Here is an 18,863-nt window from a genome sequence, read left to right as displayed (position 1 = left end):
AATAGAGGACGCCAGCCGCTGATTCAGAAGACACGTTTATTCCCGTAGCCAGATTCGTTTTAATATGGTCTCACTTACCAGCCGTTCTCGACACTTCCGGCCTTCACAATAAGAGACATCTAATTGCAACAAAATAAGGGCAACGACAGCTAAATACTAGCAACAGTAGCAGGTCTACAAATATACTAAAATTAGTACTACTAATCGTAGTAAGTGAGGACTTGGATAGTTTTTAGTGTTCCTCGACGTCTCCCTCTGCTTCACAGGGAGGCTGGGGGCAAAGGTCATCTGCTACATCCATTCTATCGTTATTTACATTATGCAAAAATGCACAGAAGGCAATGACCTGAGCTATTTTGGCCTCATAATATATGATATTATATTAGTGAAGGACTGCTAGAGGTTGGTGTAGTAAGAATAGTAATACTAGTAGTGCAAAGGTACCGAAGCCAGGGTGAGTAGTAGTATTTATTGTTGCTCAGTAGTCGTCCATACAAAGAAGGTGGCGAGAGGACAAACAGCAGGAACGTCATGCTACCAAAGTATTAAATTTGTACAAAAATACTTTACAACATTGTTGTTCCTTAAAGAAAATACGGTTTGGTTGGTGACGCTACATGGAAATGAGCTCCGCCCACTCTCTTCATTTCCAATGGCAGTGCAATGCATGTGTGTGTGCGTGCACGTGTGTGTGGAGTGGGGGCGTGGGGGTGTGGGGGGGGGGGGTGTTGAGGTCAAGCATTTAAGTGCAAATTCCTGCAATGTTGCTCACGCACGGACGCACACACACACACACACACACACACAATACATGCGTACAAACACAGTGTATGGCTTGATTGCACTCATTCCGAAGCCACGCCCCTCGACATCCTCTGCTCCTTTTTGTGTGGCCGAGCATCTTTGTCAGGGTCTGTGATGTCCTGCTAACCTGCCTCGTGTTTGTGATGCTAGCGGAGCTACTTCTCGCGAGCTATAGCCAGCCCGGTGTTAGCCCTGTGTTAGCCTTGTGCTAAGTGTGTTCGGCGTCCGCTAGCCAGTAGCTAGCATGATGGCCACGCTGCGCTAAGGACTGGAACGACCAATCACAGAGCAGCGAGTAGTTTCAAGGAGGTTCACGATCGGCGGCTTTAAACGTGGACGTTCTAACGAGGAGAGCTAAATGTTGACACGCGTCACAAGTTCCCCGTCAGGGTTTTTTTTTTCTACGTGTTAAATGGTTTTTAAATGGTTTTATGGCTCCACGGTGACGGACTGAACCTTTTTTTCACACCAGTTGCGGTCCAGTCGTCACGGTAACAAACAAACAAACAAACAGAGAAAAGTGACAACAGTCAGTCAAAAACACACCAATTGATTAGCATAATAGAGCACAGCTACTGGAGGGGGCGGGGTCATGCTTGGCTGCTTCCTGGAAACTGATTGGTTGACCCTTCAAGGAGGGCCAATCAGAGTCAGGCATCCTTTGATTGATTGGTTCCAGCCAATCCGCTGAATGCGTCTTTCATCCTGCCTGCTTATTGGGTAAGGGAGGGGGCGTGGTGGGGGAGGGGCTTCTCTGGCCAACAACAATGACGCACACGCACACGCGCACACACACGCACGCACACACACACACACACACACACACACAGTGAGGCCAGTAAGTCACGTGTAAACGTAAAAAAAAAACAATTGTTTAGTGTCTTCCTCATCAGTGTTATTATTTTTTTTTTTAAAGGTTCATGAAGTCTTTCCATTGGTTGGAGTGTGTGGTCTCCATGGCAACCACAGGCTGTGCTTCTCTTGGAATTCCCTTCCAGACCAGGAAGTGAGGACAGGAAGTGACTGCTCCATCCATGTGCTTTCAAAAGGTCACCGCCAGAGAGGGGGTCTGTGTAGCACCGTCAGGGTGGGGGGGGGGGGGGCGGGGTCAGGTGGTTCCGGGCGGTCACTACTATACGGAAGTGTTGGTGACTAGCCCCGCCCCCAGCCCCTCCCCAGGTTTCTTCCATTTGATGGGAGCGTCGTCATCGTTGTTGTCCTCGGCGGCGTTGGCGCGTGGCTCCGGCGCGTCCGTCTGCCCGCAGCGTCCTCCGTCCGCGTGGTTGCTCAGCGGGTCGGCGGCGGAGGAGGCGGGGTTTCGGCTGATGACCAGCTCCAGGCGGTTGGGGGACTCGGCGATGAGCGGCACCACAAGGCAGCAGTCGAAGTCCCGCGTGCGGACGTGATTGATCTGCAGCAGGCGGTCGTACGCCCGCAGGCCGCCGCGCTCCGCCGGGCCGCCCGCCCGGATGTTGTTGACGTACACGCCGCGGTCCAACACGCCGTCCGACACGCTGAAGCCGAAGTCCTCCGAGTCGGACGACTTCTCCACGGTCAGCTGCAACACACACGGCGTGTGAACACGTGACGCGTGGGCGGCGTGTGACGCCCCTGAAGCGGTGCTGACCTTGTGAAGTTCTACCGGGTTCTGGTTGAGGATGTCGTTGACTTCCTGTCTCATCTTCTTCATGGCGAAGGCTCTGCGCTGAGGGTCGGAGGGCAAGGTGTTGGAGCGCGGCGTGACCTGCGGTCGGGTGCTGCTGCGCTCCTGGAAGCTGGCCTGGCGTCCCAGCGTGGTGCGCAGGGGGGCGGGGTCCTGATTGAGACTGAGAGTGGAGCCCGACATGATGGTGGCCTGGAGAAGACGGACCAGAGTGGAGACGTCACAACACGCCATCACGCCGCCGTCGGCAAGCACGCTTAGCCAATCGGTTATGCCCGGCCCACGCTAAGCTAAATGACACGCGTGTTAGTTCAACGTCAAACGCTGCGTTCAAAGACACTCAGAAAGGAGGACGATACCCCGGTGACGAGCTGCGTCTCCTTATCACACTCCTGCAAAACAAGCGCCTCCGTTCTCATCATGTCATTGGTCAAAAGTGTGACAAAGTCCCGCCCCCTCTTCTTGGACACGTGTCTTTACCTCCAGCTCTCTGAGGATTCCACTCTGACCGCACGTCTCCAGATCCTCCAGAGCCTGAGACCAAAAGTTCTCCTCCTGGTCTGGTTCGGTCCCATCGTGGCCCACCGTGAACCTGGAGCAGAGGTCAGAGGTCAGCGAAGGGATTCACACACACACACACACACACACACACACAGGAAGTAGGAGCAGACATGCTGGTGAAGAAACAAGCGGACAAACGTGTCACATGGCATGACACATCCGGCAGATGTGTCACTGTGGCGGGAGGGTCAAAGGTCACCAGGTGGGTGTGGTTAAGGTTCAATGGTCAAAGTGATACCTGCTGTCAGAAATAAGACCGCTGGCGACATTACAGGTTCTGCAGGCACAGACAGACACTGTTACTAACTGCTAGCACCTGTGAGCTAACATGCTACATCGCAACTGCTACCAGCTCGCCGCTAACACCCGACAGCTAACATGCTACATTGTAACTGCTCCTAGCTCGCCGCTAACATGCTACATTTCCACTGCTCCTCCTAGCTCGCCGCTAACACCCGACAGCTAACATGCTACATTGTAACTGCTCCTAGCTCGCCGCTAACACCCATCAGCTAACATGCTACATTGTAACTTCCCCTAGCTCGCCGCTAACATGCTACATTGCAACTGACCCTAGCTCGCCGCTAACATGCTACATTGCAACTGCCCCGAGCTCGCCGCTAACATGCTACATTGTAACTGCTCCTAGCTCGCCGCTAACACCCGACAGCTAACATGCTACATTGCAACTGACCCTAGCTCGCCGCTAACATGCTACATTGCCACTGCTCCTAGCTCGCCGCTAACACCCGTCAGCTAACATGCTACCTTGTAACTGCTCCTAGCTCACCGCTAACACCTGTCACCTAACATGCTACATTGTAATTGCTCCTAGCCCGCCGCTAACATGCTACATCGCAACTGCTCCTAGCTCGCCGCTAACACCCGTCAGCTAACATGCTACGTCGTACCCGCTCCTCACCCGCTGTTAACACGTTTGGACTGGCGAACGTTAAAAATGTATGCTCTCACCCTCCGAGTGCGGCGTGGTCCCACTCGTCGTTCAGGCCGAGGTCTGACAGCGGGTTGGCTCGCTGGCGAGAGGAGGCGGGCGACTGGCTGTTGCTCGTCTTGGCGTTGCGCCACTCGTGGAAGGTGAAAGGCGAGGACTGGAAGGGCGGCGCTACACGCAGAGAGGGAACGTTAGCATGTGGCCTCAGAGGGCAAAGGGTACAGGTCATGTGACTACCCGGGCCGGTGAAGCTGGCGTCCATGTTGGACCCGTCCCAAGACTCCACGGCGCTGTCTACGGACGGCAGCGTGCTGAACAGCCTGGACGGGGGCGCCACCATGACGACAGGCTCCTCCTCGTCCTCGTTGTGGTTGTCCTGGTTCGTCCCTGCCCCCGGCCCCGAGCCAATCACGCAGGGCTTGGGACTGGACACTGCGGGAGCAGACGGGAGCATTTACTTCCCATTTACGTGACCCGGGACCGCGCGGTGCGGGGAGCGTGCGGGGAGCGTGCACGTACGCTCGCCCTGCTTCTTGATCTTGAGCGTGACGGTTTCTCCCGCCTGCTGCAGCAGGCTGATGGCCTCGCTCAGAGGTTTGCCCTTCAGGCTGCTGCTGTTGATGGCCAAGATGCGGTCGCCCACGTGGATGGCCCCCGTCCTGCACAGCAAAGCCAGGTCATGGACTGCCTGGTGGCACCGAGGAACAGGTCAAGCTATCTGCTCAACTTCCCAATGGGCCCGCCTGTTGCCCACCCGTGGCCTGAAGGGTTCCTAATCAAGTGGTTGTTTGTCAACGGCATCGCCATGGTTACCCAGAGCGCTCTCCCCCTCATCCAGACTATAAATAGCACACTACCTCGGATCGAGACCTTCCCAGTGGGGGGGGGGGCGTTATTATTATTATTATTATTATTATTATTATGTATGAGGAAAAATAGGACGACTTGCAGGCCCATAAAAACCTATCAATGTATGCAAGTGTGAACCTTTCCGCCAGCCCCCCCTTGGTGAGCGAGGAGATGATGATGGGGTCAAAGGGCTCCTCGGTGCCCGAGATGGTGATTCCTAGCGGACCGCCGTAGCGCTGCAGCTCCACCGTGTAGATGATGCTGCCCGACACCTCCTGCTCGTCTGAAACGTGCACAGCGCCCACGGTCATTGGCACGTGCGTACATACGTGCGTGCGTACGTGCGCTCAAGAGAGCCACTTATTTGGGATCCACCTGAGTTGTCTTCATCCTTCCGGATCTTCAGCTTGACCAGCTCCTCGCACTGCTGCAGGATGTGCACGGCCTCCTCCATGGAGCAGCTCTCCACGCGGACGTTGTCGATGGCCAGCAGCTTGTCTCCCAGCTCCAGCGTTCCCGTCCTGGAGCGGACACGGCCACACGTGAGAAGCTCCGTCGTGCGGCTCGCCAGTGTGTGGTCTCCTCACCTGTGAGCCACGCTGCCCTTCTTGATGTCTGAGATGATCAGCGGGTCACCTGACTTCCTGTTGGACGGCGCTGCAACCACACAAACGGGAGGTTATCCTCACTTCCTGTGGACTTCATCCTCGTTTTAATGTCGTGTGGACTCACAGCTGATGGTAATTCCCAACTCCACTCCCGGTTTCTTCGGAAGCTTCACGTGGAACGTTCCCGAGGACGGGATGACCGACTCTGAGAGGAACAAAGCTGGATAACCTCCAAACGCACGATAAGATAAGCACGTGTGTGTGTGTGTGTGTGTGTGTGTGTGTGTGTGTGTGTGTGTGTGTGTGTGCGTGTGTGCGTGTGTGCGTGTGTGCGTGTGTGTGCGTGTGTGTGTGCGTGCGTGTGTACCAGCCACATCAAACTCGATCTCCAGGCTGAGTTGCGCGGTGATGGAGGAATCTCGGAGCAGCTGATTGGTTTCTTCCAAGGTGGAGTCTTCAGTCGGAACGCCATTGATGGACAAGATCCTGTCTCCAATCTGCAGGATGCCACACCTGTGCGCACAAATAAAGTTAGTGCCTTTTGAAGTCCTCTTAAAGGCACGGCGGCGCTTCACCTCTCAGCAGGACTGTCGGGGTCGATGTAAGCGATGAGCGGCGGCGAAGAGAGAGTCTCGGTGGCGAAGACGCCGCCTTGCAGCTGAAGGCCGAAGCCCATGATGCCGTCGCCGAGCAACATCACCTCGGTGGTTTCCGTGTGCACCACCTGACCGGCGAGGCCCACCGTGCTGGACGCCAAAGACACTGACACACGGCACACGTTAGCGTCACGACCTCGCGTCGCCATCTCGCCGCGGGATGAGACTCACGGGAGCTCTTGAAGTCCTTCTTCTTCTGTTTCTTCCTCATCAGCGTGCCCCGTGGACTCGTGGGATACGCGCTCCTGGGCAGCGTGCTCATGTTGAGGGACGACAGACTGTAGGCCGACATGGAGCCGGGAGAGAACGAGTGGCTGAGCGCTGCATTGTGGGAAACACAGGAGGGTCAGCATCTTTCGCTCTCACGCACACACACACGCACACGCACGCACACGCACACGCACACGCACACGCACACACTCCTGCAACGAGAGAGAAGCAGACGTACAAGAGTTGTTTGTGTGGCGGTTCTGCGATCTGGCACCTGATTGGTCAGGGTGGTACGTGTTGTAGTGGTAGGGTGGGAGGATGGGGGTGGAGCCACCGGTCTCCCAGGGAAGGGGGCGGGGGGAACGCTGCACCTTGACTGCACACACACACACACACACACACACACACACACATGCAGGAAGGTGTTGAAGGTTAAGACAACAGGAAAGGTCAGGGCCAGTTAGACTGTGCGTGTTTATACCTTGCTGCGGTGCGTTCAGGGCCAGTTAGACTGTGCGTGTTTGTACCTTGCTGCGGTGCGTTCAGGGCCAGTTAGACTGTGCGTGTTTGTACCTTGCTGCGGTGCGTTCAGGGCCAGTTAGACTGTGCGTGTTTGTACCTTGCTGCGGTGCGTTCAGGGCCAGTTAGACTGTGCGTGTTTGTACCTTGCTGCGGTGCGTTCAGGGCCAGGGAAACTCAGTGTCTGTACTTTGCTGCGATGCATTCAGGGCCCATTAAACTCTCTCTGTTTGTGCCTTGCTGCGGTGCGTTCAGGGCCAGTTAGACTGTGCGTGTTTGTGCCTTGCTGCGGTGCGTTCAGGGCCAGTTAGACTGTGCGTGTCTGTACCTTGCTGCGGTGCGTTCAGGGCCAGTGAAACTCAGTGTCTGTACCTTGCTGCGGTGCGTTCAGGGCCAGTTAGACTGTGCGTGTTTGTACCTTGCTGCGATGCATTCAGGGCCCATTAAACTGTCAGTGTTTGTACCTTGCTGCGGTGCGTTCAGGGCCAGTCAGACTGTGCGTGTCTGTACCTTGCTGCGGTGCGTTCAGGGCCAGTGAAACTCAGTGTCTGTACTTTGCTGCGATGCATTCAGGGCCCATTAAACTCTCTGTGTTTGTACCTTGCCGGGGTGTGTTCAGGGCCAGTTAGACTGTGCGTGTTTGTACCTTGCTGCGGTGCGTTCAGGGCCAGTTAAACTCTCCGTGTTTGTACCTTGCTGCGGTGCGTTCAGGGCCAGTCAGACTGTGCGTGTTTGTACCTTGCTGCGGTGCGTTCAGGGCCAGTCAGACTGTGCGTGTTTGTACCTTGCTGCGGTGCGTTCAGGGCGGGTCGGGCCTGGTGCTGAGGCAGGATCTCCATGCGGACGGTCTGGCAGGAAGCGGAGAGCAGCTGCGTGGCTTCGGCCAGGGAACAGAATTCCATGGACTTCCCATCCACGGATAAGATATGATCTCCTGCATGGAGAGCCCCGCACCTGCACTCACGCAAACAGAGAGCTTAGGCGGCGGCGTGACACGAGGCGGGTCAAAGGTTAGAGGTCAGGCACCTGTCGGCGATGCTGGCGGGTTTGACCTTGTCGATGACGATGACCTGCTTGCTGCAGAACATGGAGGTGGACAGGGCCACGCCCAGGCTGGAGCCTGTCGCCTTGGCAACCTCCACCAGCAGCGGGCCGGACGCCGTGGCGACCGAGTCTGACGGAAGGTGAAAGGTCAGGTGCTAGGCCCCCACGTGGACGCCAGAGGCGACGTCTTCTCACCCATGACGGAAACGTCGTACTCCACCAGCAGCGTGGCTTCCTGTCCGCACTGCTTCAGGATGCTCATGGCCTCCGACAGCGTGTTGCCATGGAGACGGATCCCATCGATGCTCAGCAGCCGATCCCCCGGCTTGATGGTTCCTTCCCTGCGGGGGGCGGAGGCGAGGCGTGAGAGGGTACACGGCGCCTGAACGCAACGTCAACAAGGTCGCTCACCTGTCCGTGGGCCCTCCCGGGCGGACGGTTGTCATGACGATGGGCCGGGACTTGTTCCGGTCTTCACAGGCTCCGCCTACTCGACAGGAAGCCGTGTTACGTCAGTGCGGTCACACACACGCGGACACACCCACCTCTGACGACGAAGCCAAAGCTGCTCCCGTCCTTGTGCAGCGTCACTTCCACCGTCTTGAACATGACCCCTGACCCCTGCACGGCTGCAAGACCACACACGAACAACACGTCAGTACGTCGGTACGTGGGCCGGGAGGGGGTGGCGGTGGCGGTGGGCGGCGTCACGCACACACGGGCGGCAGCTCGTACTCCACCTCCAGCACCACGCGCTCGCCCACGTTCTTCAGCAGGCTGATGATCTCGTCGTGGCGGAACTTGGCCAGGTTGATGCCGTTCACCGAGCGGATGTAGTCGCCCACGTTGAGCTGGTCGCTCCTAGAGACGCGTCACGTGGCATGTGACGGCACAACGCCGTCAAGCAAATCAGCACCACCCCGATAGACGGCTGCTAAAGACAATGGCTAGCCCAGGAATGTATTGGCCCGCTGTCCTACTATATGGGCTAATAGGGCTATAGTCACTATAGTCACTATAGTCACTATAGTCACTATAGCCACTATAGTCACTATAGTCACTATAGCCACTATAGTCACTATAGTCACTATAGTCACTATAGTCACTATAGTCACTATAGCCACTATAGCCACTATAGCCACTATAGCCACTATAGCCACTATAGTCACTATAGCCACTATAGCCACTATAGCCACTATAGCCACTATAGTCACTATAGCCACTATAGTCACTATAGTCACTATAGTCACTATAGTCACTATAGTCACTACAGTCACTACAGTCACTATAGCCACTATAGTCACTATAGTCACTATAGTCACTATAGTCACTATAGTCACTATAGTCACTATAGTCACTACAGTCACTACAGTCACTATAGCCACTATAGCCACTATAGTCACTATAGCCACTATAGCCACTATAGCCACTATAGCCACTATAGCCACTATAGTCACTATAGCCACTATAGCCACTATAGTCACTATAGCCACTATAGTCACTATAGCCACTATAGTCACTATAGCCACTATAGCCACTATAGTCACTATAGTCACTATAGTCACTATAGTCACTACAGTCACTACAGTCACTATAGTCACTATAGTCACTATAGCGACTATAGTCACTATAGTCACTTTAGTCACTTTAGTCACTACAGTCACTATAGTCACTATAGTCACTATAGTCACTATAGCCACTATAGCCACTATAGCCACTATAGCCACTATAGCGACTATAGTCACTATAGTCACTTTAGTCACCTATAGTCACTATAGTCACTATAGTCACTATAGTCACTATAGCCACTATAGCCACTATAGTCACTATAGCCACTATAGCCACTATAGCCACTATAGCCACTATAGCCACTATAGCCACTATAGTCACTATAGCCACTATAGTGACTATAGTCACTATAGTCACTATAGTCACTATAGTCACTATAGTCACTATCGTCACTATCGTCACTATAGTCACTATAGTCACTATAGTCACTATAGTCACTATAGTCTATAGGGCTATAATGGCTATAATGACTATAGGGGTGTTATATCATGTCAAGAAGGCTCCGGTGATGTTAAAAAGTGAAATTTACAAGGTAGACTAAAGGTAGTCTTCTTATGTATACCATATTGGCTAATAGGGGTGTAAAGGTGACTATAGGGGTGTTATATCATGTCGAGAGGGCTCTAGTGATGTTAAAAAGTGAAATTTAGACTAAAGGTAGTCTTCTTATGTCTACTATATTGGCTAATAGGGGTGTAAAGGTGACTATAGGGGTGTTATATCATGTCGAGGGGGCTCTAATGATGTTAAAAAGTGAGATTTAGACTAAAGGTAGTCTTCTTATGTCTACTATATTGGCTAAAAGATGTGTAAAGGTGAGTATAGGGGTGTTATATCATGTCGAGAGGGCTCTAGTGATGTTAAAAAGTGAAATTTAGAAGGTAGACTAAAGGTAGTCTTCTTATGTCTACTATATTGGCTAATAGGGGTGTAAAGGTGACTATAGGGGTGTTATATCATGTCGAGAGGGCTCTAGTGATGTAAAAAAGTGAGATTTAGACTAAAGGTAGTCTTCTTATGTCTACCATATTGGCTAATCGGGGTGTAAAGGTGAGTATAGGGGTGTTATATCACCTCTGATAATGTTAAAAAGCGTATTTAGACGGCCTTAAACCATTTGCATCCTTTCCTTTTTCATGGGTGGGCAACATTTAGACCCCCCAGGCCTAAGAGATGTTGCTATGTAGGTGTGCATATGTGAAGGGAGGAGTAATATAAAACGAGAGGCTAGCTTTAACATGCTATTTGAATCAGGTGATGAGCATGTGGAGGAATTGTTTTGGAGCCTTCTGGCATGCACGGTGCTGTGGAATGATTCCACTGAACATTTTGGAAGAGCAACAACAATCCCAATTTCCCGGGCAGACACCAAGGACAGCGGCAGCCGCGTACCTGGAGGCGATCCCTCCCTGCCGCAGGTTGGACACCCGTGGCTTGCCATCCTTGTCGATGCCGCCGGAGACGGTCAGCCCGAGCGTGGTGCCCTCCTTCTTCATCAGCTCCACCACCGTGCACCCCCGGAACTCGTCTGCAAGTCACGTGACAAAAACAGCACACGGTTGGCTCCTCCCACACACACACACGTTTGTTGTCATTAGCGTCATTAGCATTAGCGTGACCTGGTATACTCTGCCTCCTGATGGCCAGCGCTCCATCTGAAGGTCGTGAACCCGCCGAGTGCTTGGTGTACGGACCTTCATCTGCAACACACAAGCACACACGTTCAACGCATCTGCACACCGCCATGATGCTGACCCACTTCCTGTGGCTCCGGAAACAAACCACACACACACACACACACACACACACGGAGCGCCTGGAGGAGATAAAAGCTGAGCATCTTCTTCGTCTTCCACATGTAGGACATCAACCTTGACTACGCTGGCGGACTTTCCCGTTGTACGCCACTCGGAGTACTGATGGAAGTACAACCTGACACTGAGTACACAAGAGTACACAGTGCGAGTGTTCCCGGGAAACTAGCGTTGGTTAGCTCACAACATGAATATTGCATTCAGACGCCGTCTCCCGCTCTCTCGCTCACTCGGAAGCTCTCTCGTCCCGCCGCCGAGCACTCCATTGATCAATCAACACACACACGCACACACACACACACACACACACACACACGCACACACACGGTGATGCTGTCAATCACTTTGCAGTCAATGATGCTGGACTAAGCAGCCTCCTCTACCTTTAGTCACCCTGCGCAGGATCTGACAGCGGCATTTGAACGACACAGCGATCATGTTGAAGAGCCCCCCCCGCCGTCGCCCCCCCCCCTCCTCTCCCGTGCGCAAGCAGCCGCCCGAAAACGACGACGAGGTCCCGCCGCTCCTTGTCGTGTGCCGTGAGCGCAGCGCCTCCTCACACAGGAGCCATCATGCAGACGCTCTGGAGGGGGGCGGGCAGGAGAGGGGGAGCGGGAGGGGCGGGGGGAGGAGCGCTGCAGATGTGAAGCGCCGCCATGAAATGAGGCAGCAGGGCGGGGGGGGGGGGGGGGGGGAGAGGAGCGGCAGGAACAAGTGTTTGGGGGAGGGGGGCCTTCAGCCCGCACGAGAGCGCCCTCAACGGGTCATATCAGTGAATGACAAGATGTGTCATCATGATACACCAAGCTCTGATGTGATTGGTTGATGCTGCCGTAAGGGGGTGTGGTCAAATCCCACATGTAGGTCAGTGTTCCAGATGCAGATTAAACCAGATTAATTTCACCGCGTGTCCATAAACACCAACTTCCCTATCATGTTCTCGTTTTGGCATATCGTTGCTGCCCCCTGCTGGCCGACACCGCTAACCACGCCCCCCACCGAAGCCCGCTCATCGCGAGGTTACACATGTTTATTTCTCCCTCAACGTTGACATGCTGCTGTTGTTGTTTGACCGGAAGCAAAAGAGGTGGAGGAGAGGGGGTACCGGAAGTTTAATCAACAGCAAAAACACAGCTGACTGTGACTCCTTCAACAAAGCATCTGGCTAGCTCGCCAAAGCTAACTCGCGCTCACTCACGCCTGTCAGTCATGTCACGAGACGGTATAACAAGCCCCGCCTCTCACACGCACACGCATGGCTGCAGATGTTACCATGGAAACAAGCTGATGAATAATTAAAGAGAGCAAGCGACCCTGCAAAGTACAAAGAGCGATTTTTAGACATGAAAGACACACAGGCAGCACTAATAAGAGGCCGGCAGACAGGAAGTGGATGTTTCCTTAAAAATAAATAAAATTAAAAAGGCGGCGGGGTCGGGAAGCCCTGTGACCTCTCACATGTGATGGATCGTCTTGATGTTGACCTTTGACCTCTTCTAGAAGGTTAGATTTTTGTTTACGCTTTGCAATTGTATTAGCTCGCTAATTATCCCTCATGTTTTAATAATGAGCATGCATGCTAACACACAAACGCTGCCTTTACGGTAAGCCGAATAAGCAAATGAGCCCAAACATGGCGCCTGATAGCCATGACACGTTTGTGCCACATTCATATGCAAATGTATGCGTCCTCACATTTCAACATGCGGCCACAACATGTACAAATGTAATACCCTATTATTTAGGGTATGTAGTATTTAAAGGCTAATTAGCATTCATTGTGTGAAAATTCTACACTGAGCTTTCTTCTATTTTTGATCCTATTATTCTCATTCCATTTTTTGTCCTCTAACGCCTCCTTCATTACATACAAGTGATGCAACATTAGTATAGTAGGACTTTTATCAGTACAAACTCATAGAAACATGCAAAGTGTTAGCATGTTAACATGCATTTTTAGCCATTTTCATAGGTAGAAATATATATAACGGTTAATGCCCTCATGTTTGTTGTTACCATGATAACATTAGCAAAATAGCATTTTATTGACATTTTCATTAGTATTAACATTGGCCAACGCTAGGCACTATCATGCTAGGTTTTGCATGTTAATGTCAGCATTTCTCAATGCTAACATTAGCATAGTAGCATTTTTTATTTTCCCTAGTATTAACATACGCAGGCGCTTATATTCGCATGCTCACATTCACATAGCAGCCTTTTTAGCTGTTATGCTATCATGCTAAGTGTTATACATGATAGCATCAGAATGTATAGCATAGCATTGTAGTAGTAACATAGTAGTGCTAAGATGTTAACATTAGCATAGTAACATTTGAGCTGTTTTCATCAGTAGAAAGTTAAATAAACATTTACTGCTATCATGTCGCTGCACAGCGTCCGCAGCTAGGGGACCCGAGTTCAATGCCACCCTCGGCCAGCTCTGTGTGGAGTTTGCATGTTCTCCCCGTGCATGCGTGGGTTTTCTCCGGGTACTCCGGTTTCCTCCCACATTCCAAAAACATGCTAGGTTAATTAGCCACTCCAAATTGTCCATAGGTATGAATGTGAGTGTGAATGGTTGTTTGTCTATATGTGCCCTGGGATTGGCTGGCCACCAGTCCAGGGTGGACCCCGCCTCTCGCCCTAAGACAGCTGGGATAGGCTCCAGCACCCCTGCAACCCTCGTGAGGATAAGCGGTAGAAAATGAATGAATGATTTTTTACATTTTTTTACAAGTATTAACATACACAGACACTTAGCTATACCATGCTTGATATTGCATGCTAACGTTAGCATCATAGCCATTTTCCTAAGTAGAAATGTATACAAACACTTAGTCATCATTCATACATTCACACCATGCCATTTCAGCGCGGCGTCAGCTCTTGTGCTTCCAAACGAGCTTATATCATTTTCCATATCTTCTGACATTGTCATCATCTGGTTCATATCGTCTTATGGAGACCCACAACAACATCTAAAGATGCTTCTTCCACAGCTCAGGCTGAGTCTTTTGTAGCTCTGCACACTTGTCAGACGTCTAAAAGCAGCACACACACACACACACACACACACACACACACACACACACACACACACACATACTCTCAGTGGACAGGCCTTTGGCTGAGAAGACACCACTTGCTGACACGTCGAGAAAAAGCTGAAGAGACGAGAGACCTGTGACTGGACCATCTCACACACACACACACACACACGCACACGCACACACACACGCACACACATACACACACACACACTACCATCGCTTGGAGCAGTTTGGTGTGGAAGATCTAGAACAGGACAACATTAGTGATGTCTGACCAGGAAGTACACACAAGCAAAGTTGCACACAACTCCTGTTGTGTAGTTGTTGTGTAGTTTCTGTGTAGTTGTTGTGTAGCTGCGAGCACACTAAGTAGTTGTTAACATTCCGGTGCGGCGTCAACACTTCTTATTAGCAACAGAGCACCTGGCGCCCCCCCCCCCCCCCCCCAACCCCTCACCTGCATTCCTCACTCGCCCGATGCACACCACCATCACAATAACACAACGTGTGTGTGTGTGTGTGTGTGTGTGTGTGTGAGACTCACTCAGCAGGCGTGTGTTGTACTTGCTGGTGTACAAGTAAACGTCCGCGTAGCCTTCCTGGTAGTCTTCCTCCGCCCGATAACTCCTCCCCCCGCGCCTCCTCCCCAGCAAGCGCAGCAGAGCCAGGAAGCGCTCCATCAGCACCAGCGGGCCGGGCCGGGAGCACGGTTAGTAGCGACGGTGGCTAACAGCGAGCGTCATTGCACACAAAGAAAATCGGCTCACATTTCCTTGGAGTGCTCCTCTCTCGCTCCCTCTCTCGCTCCCTCCCTCTCCCTCTCACACACACTCACTCACTCACACACACCCTCTGCAGCCTCTCAGCTCCTGGCGCATCTCACCAACTCAGCCAATCACATGACTCGCAGCACACACACACACACACACAGCTGCACACGTTGAGTGTGCGTGTGGGAAATGTGCACTTGAAGAGTCAGCACACATGACTTTTCCTTCCTTCCCTACATCCTTTCATCCATCATTCCTTTCCTCTTTATTGCCACTTCCTCCTAACACACACGACAAGAGAAATTCTTCAGCTGGATGGTGCCTCCTCCTCCTCCTCCTCCTCCTCCTCCTTTGAGCCTCCATGTGAAATATCCTGGTAGTGACCAAGGTGCGGATGCTCCAGGATGGACCAGCCCAGCAGACGTGAACATTATGGAGCATGCTTGGCCTTCACAAGACCTTCCTGTACCATTCTGAATGATTTCATCATGGAGTTAGTGGAGTCATTGCTGTCAGTCCTACACAACACAACCATACCTTAGAAACCCTTACCTAACTCGAACCTTACCTAAGAAACCCTTACCTAACTAGAACCTTACCTAAGAAACCCTTACCTAACTAGAACCTTACCTAAGAAACCCTTACCTAACTAGAACCTTACCTAAGAAACCCTTACCTAACTAGAACCTTACCTACTAAACCCTTACCTAACTAAAACCTTACCTAAGAAACCCTTACCTAACTAGAACCTTACCTAAGAAACCCTTACCTAACTAGAACCTTACCTACTAAACCCTTACCTAACTAGAACCTTACCTAATAAACCCTGACCTAACTTGACCCATACCTAAGATAACCCTTACCTAACTAGAACCTTACCCAACCCAACCATAACTAACAAAACCTTACCTAACTAGAACCTTACCCAACCCAACCATAACTAACAAAACCTTACCTAACTAGAACCATACCTAACTCGACCATACCATACCCAATAAAGCCTGACCTAACTAGAATCATACCTAATAAACCCTTACCTAACTAGACCCATACCTAAGAAACCCTTACCTAACTAGAACCTTACACAACACAACCATACCTACTAAACCTTACCTAACTAGAACCATACCGACTAAACCTTACCTAAATAGAACCATACCGACTAAACCTTACCTAACTAGAACCATACCGACTAAACCTTACCTAACTAGAAACATACAGACTAAACCTTACCTAACTAGAACCATACCTAGTAAACCTTACCTAACTAGACCCATACCTAACTAGAACCATACCTACCAGAACCATACCTCACTAGAAGCATACCTAACTCAACCATACCATACCCAATATAACCATACCTACTAGAACCATACCATACCCAATATAACCTTACCTTACTAGAACCATACCTACTAGAACCATACCTGACTGAACCATACCATCCCCAATAAAGCCTTACCTAACTAGAACCATACCCACTAGAAGCATACCTAACTCAACCATACCATACGCAATATAACCATACCTACTAGAACCATACCTACTAGAACCATACCTGACTGAACCATAACATCCCCAATAAAGCCTTACCTAACTAGAACCATACCCACTAGAAGCATACCTAACTCAACCATACCATACCCAATATAACCATACCTACTAGAACCATACCTACTAGAACCATACCTGACTGAACCATACCATCCCCAATAAAGCCTTACCTAACTAGAACCATACCTACTAGAACCATACCTGACTGAACCATACCATCCCCAATAAGGCCTGACCTAACTAGAACCATACCTACTAGAACCTAGGTCAGCCAAGAAGGATGTGTGTTGCCAACTTAGTTTCTATATTTAGCCAGTATTCTCCTCTCCATGTTCTTCAATGATTCTTCAAATCCCATGATGGGACTTTTGGTGGGTCTGACATGAAAGGCTGGCATGAAAGCACGTGTGGCTCCTGTCAACTAGCAGCGAGCCACCACTGCCACAAATAGATTGCGGTCCTACGGGGAATAGTGTATAGTGTATAGGGTATAGGGTATACTGTATATACGTGGACTTGCAGCGAGGCAGCTGCTAAAAATGACCAAAGGAGCCTTCATTTGCATAAATGTCTCTCCGTGATGCCATTGGACGCCTGGCAGAGCTCGTGTTTAATCGCGTTCTCCACGCTGCACACACACACAAAGAGCAGCTTACGCCATCGCTCCCCCTGCTGGCGGCAGTGAGACGACGCGCTGACAGCACATGTCATCTGCGTGTAAAATAGGTCAGGAGTGGCAGGTAGCCATGATGCAGGAGATTGATGAAGCCTGAGGGACACTCTGGACATCTTCTTAATGGATGACCTTCATTCCTAATGGACACACACACACACGCAGCACGTGCACGAGGCCGCTGCATGGCGCTGAAGCCAAGAGGTTTACTCTGTGTGTGTGTGTGTGTGTGTGTGTGTGTGTGTGCATGCTGGGTTTGTTCAGGCAGAAAATGACAATGTGTGCTTGATGCCAGGAGCTTCACCGTCCACCTGGACACTACCCAGGGCTGTGTGCACGTGTGTGTGTGTGTGTGTGTGTCACAGTGCAACAAATGAAGGACACAAGTCGGCAATAGTAAAATGTTTGACACCTCCATCTCACACACACACACACACACACACACACACATTGTCCTTTAAGAGGTGCTGATGTCACTCCCATCCCATAATGAACATCACACTGAGATGACTTTGCAGCTACACAGCAACTTTTTCATTTCTGCAAGTTGGATCGCGGCCATCGGTAAGGTCAGAGGTCGGTGACGCTCAGAACCGGAGGTCTTCTTCTTTCCAAGCATGCACTGGGAACATCCCCAAACAGAGAGGATACCGTTATATACACTAGCACTGTATGACCAAGTGTCTCCAAACCTACGTACACCTACGTACGTATGTCTTATACTACATAGAAAAACCTCATGTTAAGGTTACAATGAAGGATGCTGACGTGTGAACTCCCACATAATAACACACACGCACCGTGCACATGCTCACATTTCATCCAAGCACCAGCTCCAAGGAGGCCGGCTAGCTGGCCTTCTCAGGCCCGCTGGAGGTGCACCTCCCACGGCCAGGGGGGGCAGCGAGAGGTCGGCCAGCTAGCTAACCTGCTGACTAGGCTAAGGTGAAGCACCGTCACGTTACGTCACCTTACTTGAGATCAGACGAGCACGCGCGCGCAAGCACAGCGTCAACTTTCAAGCGTACCGGCGCCGCGTGCCACAGTTTGAGCCGGTACACGCGCGCGCGCGCACACACACACACACACCCACCCTACCGTTGGGTGCGCTCGCGGTTCGGCAGCTCCGGTTCTTACCTCCTTCCTGGTCCGGTTGCAGACAGGCTGGGATGTTCTTCTTCCAGCCGGGCATGATGCACCTCAGGGCGGATAGGGAGTCCAGGGCGGCCCGCTAGCAGACACGCAGCAGCAACAACATGGCTAGTTAGCTTTAGCTAGTATAGCTAGCAGCGTCGTCTTCCTCCTCCCGCTCTCCCCCTTTCTACCTAACGTCGGCACGCGAGCCCCCCGCCTCCCCCCCCGCCTCTCTCTCTCTCTCTCTCCTTCTCTTTGTATGTGTTGCTCGACCCCCTCCCCCTCTTGTGAGCTAGGCCTTTGCGCCCACAGTGGTCTCGAGGAGAGGGAGGGAGAGGTGACATGATGACGTCACGAAGAATAATACTATAATACTGTAGATAATTATGAGTCACAAATACACTATATATTTATGTTTCAATTAAAATGA

The 18,863-nt window shown here is 51.5% G+C and overlaps 1 protein-coding gene across 11 annotated transcripts; it reads right to left on the bottom strand.

The window, feature by feature from the left end:
• Nucleotides 1-18: 18 nt before the first annotated feature.
• grip1 (glutamate receptor interacting protein 1) lies at nt 19-18,639 on the bottom strand. Of its 11 annotated transcripts, none has more exons than XM_058069363.2 (24): nt 14,847-15,110; nt 11,055-11,135; nt 10,828-10,963; nt 8,582-8,727; nt 8,412-8,495; nt 8,278-8,353; nt 8,062-8,207; nt 7,849-7,996; nt 7,607-7,776; nt 6,578-6,679; nt 6,265-6,414; nt 6,013-6,199; nt 5,805-5,950; nt 5,562-5,642; nt 5,417-5,486; nt 5,205-5,350; nt 4,968-5,112; nt 4,500-4,639; nt 4,218-4,412; nt 4,001-4,151; nt 3,267-3,305; nt 2,948-3,059; nt 2,432-2,659; nt 19-2,362 (listed from the first exon to the last, which is right to left on the bottom strand). In XM_058069363.2, the coding sequence occupies exons 1-24, from the start codon at nt 14,980-14,982 to the stop codon at nt 1,937-1,939; spliced, it is 3,441 nt and encodes a 1,146-aa protein (XP_057925346.2). In that variant the 5' UTR covers nt 14,983-15,110; the 3' UTR covers nt 19-1,936. The 11 variants fall into 11 exon arrangements, with proteins under 11 accessions (XP_057925346.2, XP_057925343.2, XP_078647364.1 ...); XM_058069360.2 differs by having other exon boundaries at nt 6,542-6,679; nt 14,847-15,109; XM_078791238.1 differs by lacking the exons at nt 3,267-3,305; nt 14,847-15,110 and adding an exon at nt 18,437-18,639 and having other exon boundaries at nt 6,542-6,679.
• Between the last annotated feature and the right edge of the window lie 224 nt (nt 18,640-18,863).

The sequence above is a fragment of the Doryrhamphus excisus genome, linkage group LG6, assembly GCF_037039965.1.
Source record: "Doryrhamphus excisus strain RoL-2023G ecotype Guam linkage group LG6, RoL_Dexc_Guam_v1.1, whole genome shotgun sequence".
In the NCBI taxonomy this organism is placed as follows: domain Eukaryota; kingdom Metazoa; phylum Chordata; class Actinopteri; order Syngnathiformes; family Syngnathidae; genus Doryrhamphus; species Doryrhamphus excisus.
This window is presented reverse-complemented; position numbering and strand designations above follow the sequence as displayed.